The 15,444-nt window shown below is 41.5% G+C and overlaps 1 protein-coding gene across 11 annotated transcripts in view; it reads left to right on the forward strand.

Moving 5' to 3' along the window:
- Window positions 1–6,935: 6,935 nt before the first annotated feature.
- HTR7 (5-hydroxytryptamine receptor 7) overlaps window positions 6,936–15,444 on the forward strand; it is a 680,316-nt gene continuing 671,807 nt past the window's right edge. For 5 of the 11 annotated variants that reach the window (XM_082423804.1, XM_082423808.1, XM_082423800.1 and 2 more), the window contains exon 1: window positions 6,936–7,874. In XM_082423804.1, the coding sequence (XP_082279930.1) occupies window positions 7,330–7,874 (545 nt within the window). In that variant the 5' untranslated portion in view covers window positions 6,936–7,329. Of the gene's footprint in view, window positions 7,875–9,635; window positions 9,743–15,444 lie in introns of those variants that run through there. The other 6 variants (XM_082423801.1, XM_082423811.1, XM_082423810.1 and 3 more) reach the window with 3 other exon arrangements.

Genomic DNA, 15,444 nt, shown 5'->3' on the forward strand with positions numbered 1-15,444 from the left:
GAAGATCCCACATGTCGTGGAGCAACGAAGCCCATGTGCCACAACTACTGAGCCTGCGCTCTAGACCCCACAAGCCACAACTGCTGAGCCCATGCACCACAACTACTGAAGCCCGCGCACCTAGAGCCCCCGTGCTCTGCAGCAGGAGAGGCCACCATGATGAGAAGCCTGAGCACCACAAAGAAGAGTGGCCCCCACTCGCCGCAACTAGAGAAAGCCCGTGCACAGCAATGAAGACCCAACGCAGCCAAAAATAAATAAATAAAAGTATTTTTAAAAATTTATAAATCAAAGGAATACTGATTTTTAAAAATCAATTAAATATTTTTATTTCTCAAGTTGTGCATTTGCAATTTAAAATGTAGTCAATAACATAGTTTCCCAACCTTAGCACTGTTGCCATTTTGGGCCAGACAATCCTTTGTTGTGGGAGGTTGTCCTGTGCCTCTAACTACTGATGCCAGTAGCATCCGTCCGGTTGTAATAACAGTAGGTGTCTCCACACATTGCCAAATGTACCCCGAAGGGCAAAATCCCGGGCCAGTAACATTTAAGTGTTCATGCCAGGTAATTGTAGGGTCAGTGTCTGTTTTTTGGGGAGGGTGGTTTTAGAAAGTGAAAGGAATACATTTCCTGACTATAGGGAAGATGCGGTTTGCTTTTCCTCACGTAGTAGGGACCCTCAGGGAGGCGGGCAGACCTATTGCGGGATGGCTGCTCCGTTCACCGAGGGCCGTGGACCCTTAGACTCTGGGTGTACAGCCTCAGCCAAGGTTCCCATGCTCCTGAAGGACACAGGAGCAGCAGAGCTGCTTCGTGGGATTGTGTGGGCTTGGACAACAGGGAGCAACAGAGCAGCCTTGTGGAATGGTCTGCTTTGGGTATAAGACTCCAGGTCCATCAGTGGAACCTCAGGGTAGGGCAGGGGAAGAGGGAGCCACAATAATGACTGGAGCTGAATTGCCCATCAGATAAATAGGGTGGGGGCTCAGAGTCATATTTAATTTTAGAAAAATATGACCCTTCTTGCAGAGTAAAGTTCATACGTACCTTGCATGGCACACGTGATTCTTTATGATTGGCCCACAAAAGTCTACCCTCGCCGTTCCCACTGCATTTTATATGATGCAGTTATGGCAAGTGTTCCACATATTAATGGACCCCTGTTGGCATTGCACTCCCCTTTCCTCCAGTCTACTGATGAAACTTCTGCCTGAGAGGAAGTGTTAGCTCTGTGAATTCTTTGGTCTCCCCAGGAAGAGCCAATGCTCCTTTCCTCTGGACTCCCACATCTTTGTTTCATACTTATATTATGAGGCTTTTCATATTGCACTGTGTCTAGTCTGTCTCTTTCTCCAGGTAATGAACACCTGCAGAGTGGAGAATTTTGCCTTATTTGTTCATCCCTAGCACTTAGCAGAGTGCCTATTAATATATAGCTGGTACATGTTTATTGAATGACTGGATCAGGGATAGTTTTGCCTGGAAATGCGGACATGAACATAATGGCAATTTTCATATCACATATTATTTTGATGACTGTAGAAGGATTCCTGAAATTCTACAGGGGATTAGAAAATGTAATATAAGATGCAGCCTATCAATTCTTCAATGAAAGACTTTCTTACGTCTTTCTATTCTACTTATCTTTAAATACCACATGTCCCTCTAGCTTCTGCCCAATTCTCTGCTACTCTTTTGAATAAAACTACTCCAAAAGTTGTCTGCCCTCCCAGTTGCCATTTTCTCTCTCCTCATGATCTCTTGAACCCATTCTAGTCTACTTTTATTCCTGCCACTTCACTGGAATAGTTCTTTCCTTACTTGGCATTTGGCCGAGTTCATCAATTTCTTCTCCTTGAAACATCTTCCTCCCTTGTCTTTGAGCATCCAATCTCTCTTGGTTTTCCTCCTAACTCAATGGTCTCTCCAAAGGCTTTGTTGGTCTCTCTTCCTCTCCCCAACCTCAGGATGTTGGAGCATCCTAGGGTTAATTCCTCAGGCTTCTTCTCTATCTGCTCTTCTTCTTGAGAGATCTTCTCCTGAACTTGTATCTGTATATGACATCTCCACTTGGATGTCCAATAGGATCTCCAACTTAACGTGTCCTTTTCAAAAAGAACTAAGGAAAAAAAAAAAAAGGTCATGAAGAACCTAGTGGCAAGACGGGAATAAAGACACAGACCTACTAGAGAATGGACTTGAGGATATGGGGAGGGGGAAGGGTAAGATGTGACAAAGAGAGAGAGTGGCATGGACATATATACACTACCAAACGTAAAATAGATAGCTAGTGGGAAGCAACCGCATAGCACAGGGAGATCAGCTCTGTGCTTTGTGACCACCTAGAGGTGTGGGATAGGGAGGGCGGGAGGGAGGGAGATGCAAGAGGGAAGAGATATGGGAACATATGTATATGTATAACTGATTCACTTTGTTATAAAGCAGAAACTAACACACCATTGTAAAGCAATTATACTCCAATAAAGATGTTAAAAAAATTAAATAAATAAATAAATAAATAAATAAATAAATAAATAAATAAAAAAGAAAAGCTGAAAGCCACAATTCAAGCAAATGTGTTTCATGGTTAAATAAGTGAGTGATAAATTATAGAGATCCTCACTCATGGAATCACACATGGAAATTTATATCTCAAATTTGGAGACAATAAATAATATTCTTTTGGATGTGTCATTACTGTATACAAAATATTTTATTTTACATACTGATTACCACAAATAAATGTTCAAATAGCTCAAAAAAAAAAAAAACTCTTAAAACAATACCTGATATGTATTAGACGCTCAATAAATGTTGACTCAATCAATGAGTGAATGCTCGTATTATCTGTTTTTCTTTAAGGTGAAGGACTTAATTTTTCTTTCAATTAGTCCTTCAGGTTTGGACCATGGAAGCTGACATTGTCCAATTTGTTCCCTAAAAAGAGCTTTCCATGGAAGTTCTCTCTGTGTGGAATTTGTATGAGGAATAGATTCACCACTAGAGGGTGAGCATGTACCACTTATATTTCGAGATGGTCACGGTAAGAAAAAATGGAGTAATTAGAAAAATAAGTTAAGTGCTCTTGGATCTATCCATTCTCTGATTTTCTGTTCATATTTTCTTATTGTTGTTGAGAAAAAATTTTACAGGATACATTTACTTTGTAAAGAGAATGAACATTTTCTAAATAGAACCAAAGGGGGGAAAAAATACATTTTTTCTAGTTAGCATTAAGGGAAAATGCAAGTGAAAGTATCACAATTAAAGGACATATATATCTGAATCAAAACAAAACTCACCATTCACTTTTAAGCTGAGGAATTATTTTAAATCACGAACGACTCTTGGTTATAGGCATTTTTCTACACTTTGACAAACATTTATTGAGCACCTAGTATGTAGCGGGAATAAGAAAATATCCTTGCCTTTGGGGAGTTCACAGTCTGCTGGAAAAGACAGTCATGTAAACATAAAGCGTAATGCACCAGTAAGTGCTATAATAAAGATGTGAAAAAAGTGCTTTAAGAGCCTTCAGAGCCTAGAAAGGATGAGACTAGCCATGGCGAGGGGGATTGTCACAGAGATGGGGACATTCTTGTGTCCCAGACTACCTTTTATCCCAACTGGGCCTCCCAATATCTGTGTTGACAGTTGCTAGGATGTGTGTTCTGGCTCTGTGCTACTGCTCTACAACCCGACTGGTACACAGGGTAGGATTTGGATATTTATATGCACTAATCTTAGCACTATACCTATCTAAGCATCGTTTTCCTAGTCTTTTCTCATCCAATTCTGGGGTCAACACCCAGACAATTAGTTTAGTTGAGTGAGCCAATGGGGTGTACAAGTAAGTAGCTGAAAAACTTTGGAGAAGTGCAAGAGTAGTCCTATAGAAAGTCAGCCTCATTGGGCACTGGAAATTACTAGAGCCCCAGTCAGCATGACGTTAGTATGCTTAACTGACCAGTGTGTTGCCAATGAATCCTATGGCAGAGAAAGCTTTATTTTACTTGTGTTTCTTAAAGTAAATCTAGACTGTCAGAGTATGCTGGTTTATGGGAAAATAAACTCTCCTAACCTTATGTCCTCCGGATGGGTATGTGTGGGCTTGCAGAGATATGATTAAGCACATGCATTTAGATGAGCCAGATGTGTACCTACAGGAAGAAGAGCTTATAAAAAGACGATAATTCTTATTGTAGGATGCGGCTACTCTTCTGTACTCCCCCAGAGCAGTTTTGAGTGCAGAAGATTGCCAGTTGGAAACCTCAGAAAGCTGTCGTTTCAGGTACCCTCAATGACAATCTTAGGAAAACACTGTTATAGGAAATGAGAGTCTACACAAGGTTTGGTACTTTTTAAAGTAGCAGAGTTATTTTTTCAATGAAAGAAATCAAAGGGATTAAAAACTAAAGACGTGATTTGATTTAGATGCCAACCCCTCTCTTATTATCTCCAATATAAGAGCCAGAGTAGGCTGGCAGGGGGAGGGGAAAGGCAGCAACACCTTGATATGGATTTTAAAACCCCAGGAAACCAAGGGCAAAACAACACATTTAGGTGAATGTTTAGGTATTTTTATGAATATTTTGTGAAGCTGTATCTTTAGCATTTTTTGTGTGAGAAAATTATGGAAAAGGATAAATGAGATTTTAATATTTTTATTAAGATATGATTATTTGTTATTCAAGGTTAGAGGGGAACAGAAAATTCCAAATTGTTCTGTCTGGATTTTGGAATGATACAATGATAGATGAAATTTAAACTCAACATAAGCAAGGTAATGCTGCAGAAGCTGAGATTTTCAATAACTGTGTTTATGCACTGTGATAACTTATAAATTAAAAACCTAGCAACTCTCAGGAAATACACTCAGCCATCACCAGGGATAATATAAGTGACTTCTGTATAAAAAGGGGAGTTTGGACCTGATGCTATATTGAAAATGGAAGAGGAAGTAAACTTGAAAGTAGTATTTTACTGATTATTTGGTGCATTTATATGTTTACAATGAAAAAACAAAAGCAGAAATCATCAGAAGCAGCCATGAAACATAAGTGGGCTGGGTAAGGGCTGACCAGAGTGTAGGTGGCAAATTATATTGACTGTAAACTCAAATAAAAATTATTGCTTTTCAAATTCTTTGTATAATTAATTAATGTGGAATATTATTTAAAAGAGCCAAGACATAAAGTAAGCTGACCCTGATTAGAGTACTCAAGGTAGATTTAAAAAATGAGAAAAGTCAAAATGAGCTAAAATAAGTTAAAATGAGAAAAGTCCCAAGTAGCTTGTGAAATTTACTAACTTAAGGAATTTTTAAGAGTCCGTGAGACAATTCTAAACCTCAAAAACCAAAAACCTGAGACATTTCAATGTAGTCATGAGTGATCTTGAACAAGTCATTAAACTTGTCCCAGCCTCTATTTCCCTCTCTGTATTGCAGGGTGAACAAATGGTTTCTCAGATGCCTTCCAGCTACAAACTAGTATTCTTTTGTCTGAAATTATGTTTAATACTAACTTAAGTAAGGTTGAAGAAATTTCCTCACCCATCCTCTTAACCATGAAGTAGTATTGTTTTGTGGTCTACATGTTACGCTCCACTCTTCCTCTGAATGTGTTGATCCGCTTACCCCAGACAGAAGAGAGCCTCTGACATGTTCACAGTAGTGAAAGAGCTGTCAGCATTGGCCCATGATTTAGGGATTTATTTTTTCTACTTAAAAAAATTTTTTTTGAACGTGTAGAGGGAAGAATGTGAACATAGTAATCAGATAAACCTGGGTTTGAAACCTCTTACTTACCAGCTGATTGCAATAGCAACTGTGTTTCCCGATCTGGAAAAACAGGGCTAATACCCACCCTGAAGAATGAGGAGTGTTACCCAGCACTCACATCAATACATTTTGAGGTTTCTGTTCCTTTTCTTATTTATGATCCGCTAGGGTCTAACTAGAAAAGAAAACAGATTTGATTATTCTTAGTCTTTAAACGAAAGAAATCACTGCTGGCTTCCGATAAAATCTTTAAACAAAATGGAGTGAAATAAGTCTCACAAATAATAAAAATCAGCCACTCTGACAGGGTTTCCATACCAAGGCGATTTTAGGCAATAGGCATTAATTAAATCAACATACACATCCAGGATTCTGCAGAACATTTATAACCGGTCATTTCTTCTCTTATGTGCAAGATTTCCAGAATGCCATGGGAGAATTAACCCTCATTTTAATATATTAGGCATTGAAGTCTGAATGTAAAAGCAGCCAAGGTCTATTTTCAGAGCTGAGAGGCCTGTTTCTAGACGCCTGGAGGGTTGGTCACAATGGGTTTAAGCCCTCTGGAGGTCCCTTCCCCAGAGCCCCCATCTCCTCCTAGGTGTCAGGACCCGGGAGTCCCTCCCTCTCCCTTTTCTCCTTCTTCTGCGCTCCCACCCCCACCCCCATTCAGCCGCTTCTCTTTTTCCATCTTCGCTTTCTCCCATCAGTGGTCAAAATAGGAAACGGAAGTATGTTTGTTGCTTGGTGGAGTGCTAAGAAAGGCTTATTTTAAATTAAGATTAAAAAAAAAAAAATCCCTCCCCGGGTTCTTCATTTTGCAATGAGTCCGAGCGTCCGCGGGCTCCCTAGTCCTCCCCCCCCACCAAACTGTCGTTCACTAGTGAGGCGGTTCGGGTCTGTCGGAGGGAGTGTGAGCCTCCTGCGGAAAGATCCCCGGGCAAAGCGGCTCGGGATCCCGGGAGGCACGTGGAGCACCGCCCCCGCCCAGTGCCGGGGGGCGCTGGAGAGACGGCGGCCCCTGCCCAGCCGGGAAAACCCGTCCGGGAGCCCGGGGCGCGCGGGCAGCGGCCGGACGCGGCGGCGGCGCTGGCGGCGGGGACGCGGCGCGGTTGCCGCAGGGGAGCGGCGGCGGCGGCGGGCGCGAGGGGCGGGGCGCTCTCCGCAACTTCTGCCGCTGCCTCCCGGGCGCTCTCGGCCGAGCCACTCGGCGGCTGAAGGCTGCGAGCGGTGCGAGCGGTGCGCTGCGGCCAGCCGAGCCCGGCCCGCCGGCCCGCGATCCCGCGCGTCCCGGGGGTCCGTCGGGTGCTGGAGGCGCCTCCCGCAGGGAGTCCCCGGGTGGCCGCGCTCCCGCGTCGTCCGCTGCTGTTGGGGGACCGGGACGTGCGGGGCCGCAAGGCCGAGCCGGGGCGCCCCCCAGCGGACTGCACGGGCCCCATGGCTGGGCCGAGCGGAGCGGAACCGACGAGGTGAAGCCCCCGGGCCGGCAGCCGGAGCGCGTGGCGGGGGCGCCGGCTCCATGGGCAGCGACGCACAGCGGCACGATGATGGACGTTAACAGCAGCGGCCGCCCGGACCTCTACGGGCACCTCCGCTCTTTCCTCCTGCCAGAGGTGGGACGCGGGCTGCCCGACCTGAGCCCCGACGGCGCCGGCCCGGTCGCGGGCTCCTGGGCGCCGCACCTGCTGCACGGGGTCCCTGAGGTGACGGCCACCCCCGTGCCCACCTGGGACGCACTCCCGGACAATGCCTCCGGCTGCGGGGAGCAGATCAACTACGGCAGAGCCGAGAAAGTTGTGATCGGCTCCATCCTGACGCTCATCACGCTGCTGACGATCGCCGGCAACTGCCTGGTGGTGATCTCGGTGTGCTTCGTCAAGAAGCTCCGCCAGCCCTCCAACTACCTGATCGTGTCCCTGGCGCTGGCCGACCTCTCGGTGGCCGTGGCGGTCATGCCCTTCGTCAGCGTCACCGACCTTATCGGGGGCAAGTGGATCTTTGGCCACTTCTTCTGCAACGTCTTTATCGCCATGGACGTCATGTGCTGCACGGCCTCGATCATGACCCTGTGCGTGATCAGCATCGACAGGTAAGGGCCGGGCCGCCCCGTCCCGGGGTCCGCCTGGGGATGTGCTGGCAGCTCAGCCCCGCACACTTGCCTTTCCTGGTCGGATAAACCAGACTCCCTGCGGGAGGAAGGGCTGCGCTTAAAACACCCCCCCCCCCCCCCCCCACACACATCAACCCGACACCAACCAAACAACTTCAGTTACAGCGTAGCCTATATACACCTTTAAAAGAAGGGCTCGAAATGTTCTGGTTTACAGTAGTGAGAATTTTAAGACCAAAGTTAAGAGTATTTTAAGCGTTAGCAGTTCCACCAGGGGGTCCCTTGGCTTGGTTTTCAGAAGGGAGGGATTTGATCCTCTCTGAGCCTGACAAACCCTTGCTGTGAGCCTGAAAGAATCAGTTCTTACTTTAAGAAATCAGCAGGAGAAAAGCCACCTTGCTTTCCTGATTGTACGAGATACTTCTCAGGCCAATAAAAAGACCTAGAATGGTCCCAAAATTGGGGGGTCTACATGTTTTAACGTTGCACCTCTATGATTGCTGATTCTGAGTCACATTCTTTTGGAAGTCTGGTTTTACTCTCTGGCAAGGCTGTCTGTATCCTACAGGCTTACTGGAGCGTTATTCCCTGTCTGAATGGTTGGTTCTAGCATTTCATCATATCCCTTGGGAATCTTCTCTTGAGAACTCCCCCGCTGGAGTAATTGAAACAGAGGCTGACCGTCTGTCAGGGATGCTGGGGGGAAAAAATTCCTGTCTTGGATGTCAGATTGGAATAGGAGACCTGCAAGGTTTCTTCAGACTCTAGGATTACAAGATTCTGCAGTGGAGCTAGTTGTTGGTCCTAGAAATATTGTGTAGTTGACAACTTGAAGTATGGTCCTAATGCTCTGGCAACAGAACAACTCTTTGCTTCTCTGGAGACTGAAATAGTAAACCTTAATATTCACAGTTGGAATTTTGCTAGTGTTTTAAAACCAGCACAGGCTGGTATCCTGTTGTGTTTAATGATACAGAGAAACAGTTGCTTATTTTCTTAGTGGACCTACAGAACCTTTAAATGTGTAGACCTTCCAGCAAAGGAGAGATAATTGATGCCTCCACACTTAAAATGAGAGTGTCTCAAAGGATGGTGTAGCACAAAACTGAGGTTTTCCTCCTTTCCTTCCTGTAAACACTGCTATATTGTGTGTGTGGGTTTTTTTGTTTTGTTTTTTTAATATTTAACATGTTGTGCTGTTTTACTGCTTGGCCAGGGTTTATAGTTACTGAAGGAAGGGGATATTTTCAGGGAAGAAAAATACATTGTATTTGCATTTAGTTAAAGATCTATATTATTTTAAAAAATTGATCCTGCCATTTTGTATATTATGTTAGGAGCTTCTAATAGCAAACAAGGAATTATTTTTAAGAGTAGAGCATGAACTGCATATGTGAGAATATTAGCTCCAAACTTGACAGCTGAAGTTCTGAATGACTGTAGTTAAGCATGACCACAGATATGCATTTACAGTCTGGCTGTGGCAACAGAAACTGGGAGAGTGCACTCAATATACATAGTAAGTATATGCTTGAATTATAAGCATAAAAATCCGACTGTTCATCCAACAAAAACGGTGCTTCTTGCATGAATGGAGTCCTTTTAAACGGAACTTAGTGTAATAAAGCGAATAACAATTTCTGCTGCAAGTAATGCATTTATAAACTTTTTTCATTTCATAATTGATAAATGATAAACAAACAGCACAGTGTGCTAATTTGTCTCCTAGGATGACCAGGTTTGGGTGGGACCGTGCTGACATTCCTGTACATGAGCTAAAGGTTTTCTCTGCTCGTGATGCACGTGTGACTTAGCAGCAGCAGGAACGTCTCCAATACAGAGATGAGGTTAATCCTTTCTCTTTTTTTAACATCTTTATTGGAGTATAATTGCTTTACAATGGTGTGTTAGTTTCTGCTGTATCACAGAGTGAAACAGCTATACATATACATGTGTCCCCATATCCCCTACCTCTTGCATCTCCCTCCCACCCTCCCTATCCCACCCCTCTAGGTGGTCACAAAACACCGAGCTGATGTCCCTGTGCTATGCAGCTGCTTCCCACTAGCTATCTGTTTTACATTTGGTAGTGTATATATGTCAATGCCACTCTCTCACTTCATTCCAGTCCCAGCTTACCCTTCCCCGTGTCCTCAAGTTCATTCTCTACGTCTGCGTCTTTATTCCTATCCCGCTCCTAGGTTCTTCAGAACCTTTTTTTTTCTTTAGGTTCCATATATGTGTGTTAGCATATGGTATTTATTTTTCTCTTTCTGACTTACTTCACTCTGTATGACAGACTCTAGGTCCATCCACCTTGACAAGAGCTTCTAATTTCTTTGCCAACTATATCCTTATGATTGTCTCAAATTGTGTTAACATAAGGATAAAGATTCTGTCTCTTAGTTTTTTTATGAGAATTGCCCCATTGGTGAATTCTGCTTAACAGTTATTTTAGAAGATGAACATGTCATTTATTTAGATAAAATGAAGAATTTATAGCATCGGAAGACACAGATTGCCTTTCTTCCAAGAACACACAGAACTAAAAATGAGAAAAAGGAAAATGCATTTGTTATCGGTTGATTGATAAGGCGCATTATTTCTATTTTTTCTTCAGTTCCATTGTGGAATATGGCCAACGATATAAAAATGTGCTAAGAAAATATGAAAAAGATTTAATCTTCATTCATTCATTTATCCATTCTCTCTCGGGTACCTAATATGTGTTATGCCATGCTTTGTGCAGCATAAGCAAAGATGAATAATAATGTTCTAAGCCCATGCTATGTTACAAGAAGTTGGTTACCTGTTGGGCATTTAACCTGTCTAAAATGGAACCTTTGATTTTTCTTAACCCCTCCCCACCATGCTGGGATGCTTTTCCAGCCTTTTCCAATGGAATTTCGTGCCCTTCTTCTTCACAGGCTTCAACACTCTGATCCCCACCCTTTATAGATAATGACCCATGATCACTGAAAAAGTAGCAGCCGTTGGATGGAAACTACTTTGTCTTTCCACCACCAAACGAGTTTTCCTGCATCTCTACCCTTTTTATTTCCTTCCAGTTAAAAAACAAGAAGACATGGTGTCCCAGCAAAGACCAAACCACCTGCACCTCACATCCTGTTCCCTCTCACATTCTGGAGGACTTGGTTTTTCCCTTGGGTCCTCATCTCTTCTTTGTCTTCAGTGTCGCCTCTCAACAGGGTCAAGCTTGATGTTCCATTTTTAAGAACTCCTTCTTTGGCTTCACTCGTCCCTCCAGTTACTGCTCCACTTCACAGTTAAGCTGCTCAAAGAACTGTGACCACAGCCTGACTTTATTTCCTTACTCCTCAGATAGGTGAGTTTGACCCTCACCAGGTCTGCTGTAATACTTTAACTGGCCTTCCTGATTCCACTTCTGTCCAGTCCTCGTCCATTGCCTGCGAAGAAGCTAGAATGATCTATTTTATTTTTTAAATGGTTTTAAGTGAGATAACATTTCCCTATAGTGAAATGCACAGATATTAAATGTACATTTTGATGAGTTTTGACAAATGTATGTACCCATGTAACCAACACTCCAAATAAGATATAGAATATTTTGTCATCCCGGAAAGTTTCCTTGTGCCCTTTTTAGAATGATCTTTAAAAAATAGAAATCAAATTATCTTTTATATACAGTTTAAAAGCATGCAAAACAGTTCTATATATTGTTTAGGTGAACTTGTATAAGGAGTCAAAGTATAAAATAGTGCAGAAGAATGGTGAGCACCAAATTCATGAGAGTAGTTATCTCTGGTGGGATGGGTGGAGGTGTAATCAGGGAGTAACATGCATATCAATGATATCGGTCATGCTTTGTTTCTTAATCTTGATGCTTGATACAGTCTTGTTATCCTGCATATAACTTTCTGTACTTATGAAATATATTTTTAGAACGTTTTTTGGAAATACATATAGAAAAGTGAGCAATCCTAAATGTAGAGCTTGATGCATTTCCACGAAGTGAACCCATGGAGGTAATCTGCAGCTAGATCAAGAAATTGAACATCACCTACCTCCCAGAGGTCCTCTCTTGCTCTTCTCCAGTTTCTAATACTCCCAAAGATAACCATTGTCCTGACTGTTAGCATCATAGATTAGTTTTTCTTGGACAAAACCTCATAAAATGGCATCATATAGTGTGTACTCTTACATCTGGCATCTTTTGCTCAATAATAATGTCTGCTGTGCGATTCATCCATAGTTTTTAGCCTGTCAGTGTTTTATTCATTTTTTTTGCTGATTAGTGTTCCATTTAATTTGCTTATTGGTTCACCTGTAGATGGACATTTGCATTGTTTCCATTTTCTATATATCACTAACAGTGCTTCTATAAATATTTATAAGTCATCCTGTGTACATATTGTCATTCCTTTTGGGTAAATATAACACTGGATAATAAGGTACCTTATTGTATTTTAATTCTATATACCCCCCTCACATCTTTTGTGTTATTGTCATGCATTTTAATCTACATATTTTAAAAACCTATTAGATATTATCTTTATTGTTATTTTAAGCAGTCAGTATTCATTCTTATTTACCCACATGTTTACCTTTTCCATTGCTCTTTATTTTTTCCTATATTATCATGTCTTCATCTGGGATCATTTTCTTATGCCCGTTAGACTTTCATTAGCATTTTTAAAGTGAGGGTTTGATGGTGACCGATCCTCTCAGTTTTTACTTATCTAAAAATGTCTTAATTTTACTATCATTTTGAATGATATTTTCTCTAAGTATGGAAGTCTATGTTTGAGTTTTTGTTTGGCACTTTAAAACATTATTCCATTGTCTTCAGGCTTCCATCATTTCTGTTGAAACATTAGTCATTTACCAACAGTGTTATTACTTCTTTGAAGATAATGTGTCTTTTTTCCTCTGGCTGCTTTCAGGATTTTCTTTTTGTCTTTAGTTTTTATGCATTTTTCTGTGATGTCCCTAGGTTTGGCATTATTGGTTATTTTCTGTTGTTTATTTGCTGTCAACCCTGCTGAGGTTCTTAGTAACTTTTGTATTTGTGTATTGATATCTCTAATTAGTTTGCTAGTATCTCTTTAAATACTTTTACTGTCCTATTCTTTCTCTCTTCTATGTCTTCAAAGTTACATAATTTAGATTGTTTTACTTTATCACACATGTATCTTACACTCTTTTCTTTCTTTTCCATTTTATATTTTTCTCTGTTCTTCAGCTTTGAAGAGTTTTGACCTACCTTCCAATTTATTAATCATCTCTTCCACTCTGTTTAATATGTTGTTTGGTCTTATCTACTGAGTTCTTAATTTTAGAGTACTAGAAATTATACTTGATCTTTATTTTTTATTTTTTTGCATTTGATCCTTTTTATTGATTCTAACTCTCTGGTGAAATTCTTTGCCTTTTCACTGAATTTCTCCAACTTGTTATTATACTTCTGAGCATAATAATCATAGTTAGACTCTTTTTCTACCAACTCTAATATCTGAATCACTTGTGGTGTCTTTGTGTGTGGTCTCTCCCCTCCGACCCAACCCCCAGCTCTGGGTTTTGGCTTTGTGTCTTGGCATGCTGAATAAACTTTAATTGTATACTCAACATTTTGTAGGAAAAACTGTGGATGTTGTATATGATGTTATTCTACTCCAGAGAAAATAGCTTCTAGGCAGGCATATTGGGGAACTGATTATTGTAATCCAGTTAGGGACTTAGCTGACTGTAGGCTTTGTTTTAGTTTTGATAAAGCTGTGTCTGCCACTGGCCAATGCCTCTTTCTAGGGTGTAGCTTTCTTGGAACTTCAGCTAAGAGCATAGGGGGTTCTCAATGACTTCTCCCCCTGGCTAGTTCAGAACTCTGTTTTTTTTTCTCTCCTTAGCAGTGTGAGACTATCACAACTCTCACTGAAATTTTTTTGGGGAGCTTTCTCCTTGGCTTCTTAGCCTCCTGCCCTGCACAGCTTCAGAATTCAGCAGATTCTGAGAGGAATACCAGCCAAGTGTTGGGCATAGTTTTCTGTTCCTTCCTTCTTATTTGGATCTTGGCATCTCAGGTCTCTAATTTTTGTTTTTCTTTCCTCAAGAGACTACCAAAATTTCTTCTGGTATTTTTGCCTCTTAATAGCATTTCTGTTGAGGCCCTTTGCCTGGATCCTCAGCTCCTTACCCCTCACCTAGTTTAGGCAAATGTCCCAAGGGAAAGAGTGGCTGCAGAATTTTGGCTCATCTCTTTGTGGTTCTCTCATTTCTAGGATTTTTGTCCCCTCAACTCCTGGTTTTCTCAAAAACTCTGTTATGCCTTTAAGCAGGGGTGTGTGTGTGTGTGTGTGTGTGTGTGTGTGTGTGTGTGTGTGTGTGTATGTATTTGTGCTTTATCCAGCTTTTCTAGTTGTTTTCAGCAGAAGCATTAGTCTGAAGCATTAAGCAACCCCATCATAGGTAGAAGTGGATGTGTGCCTGAAAGATTTTAAATGTATGCAGATATAGAAATATAATGATGTAAACTTTGTGCTTAAAACCCTTCATTGGCTTTTCATTTCACTAGGAATACAATTCAAAGTCTTTGGCACACCTACAAGGTCCCTGATTTGTTCCTCCCTTACTTCCCAACAACATTTTGTACTGTGTTTCACCTTGCTTTCCATAGTATAGTCATACTGACCTTTTTCAGTTTCTCCAGCATGCCAAATTCTTCCTGCATCAGGCCTATTCCATTGCAAACCCACCAACTAATATATTTGCAATACTATGATTTCATGTCTGGAGTTCTGTTCCCTAATACATGTTTTTTGATCCCAACTTGGATAGCTTAAAAGTGTTTAACCCTCTAAGATGGCAACAGTTAAAATGTCTGAAAAATACCAAATATTGGCAAGGATGTAGAGCAGAGGGAACTTTCGTATGTTACTAGTGGGACTGTGAATTGGTGAACTACTTTGAAAATAATTTGCCATTATCATGGAGTGTTGATGGTACATACACCCTATGATTCTGGGATTCTGTTATTTTACCACTAGGTATATGTCAGAGAGACTCTTGTCACCAAAAGTTTTGTACAAGAATATTTATAATATCCACAAATTTGAAACTCCCAAACTTGAAATAATATATAAGTGTATCCGTAGTAGAATGGATAAATCAATTGTGGAACATGCACAGAATAGAATACTATTGAGTAGTGGTTATCAAACTTGAGCATGCATCAGAACTATCTGGAGGACTTATTAAAACACAGATTACTGGGCCCCATTCCAAGAGTTTCTGGTTCAGTAAGTCTGGGGTGGAGCCCAATTATCTGCATATTTGCATTTAAACAAATTCCCCAATGATTCTGATGCTCCTGGTTTTGGGACCTTACTTAGAAAACTGTTGCTATACAGCAATGAAAATTGTTGTAGTAAAATGAATCTCACAAAGTAATTTAAACAATTTTTTATTATAAAAATTTTGAAACTTATTTAAGAGTCAAGAGTATAGTATAAAGAGCCTAATCCATCCATCACCTAGCTTCAACAGTGATGAATTTATGACCACCGTATTCAAA

This window comes from Balaenoptera physalus (assembly GCF_965194825.1).
Source record: "Balaenoptera physalus genome assembly, chromosome: 14".
In the NCBI taxonomy this organism is placed as follows: domain Eukaryota; kingdom Metazoa; phylum Chordata; class Mammalia; order Artiodactyla; family Balaenopteridae; genus Balaenoptera; species Balaenoptera physalus.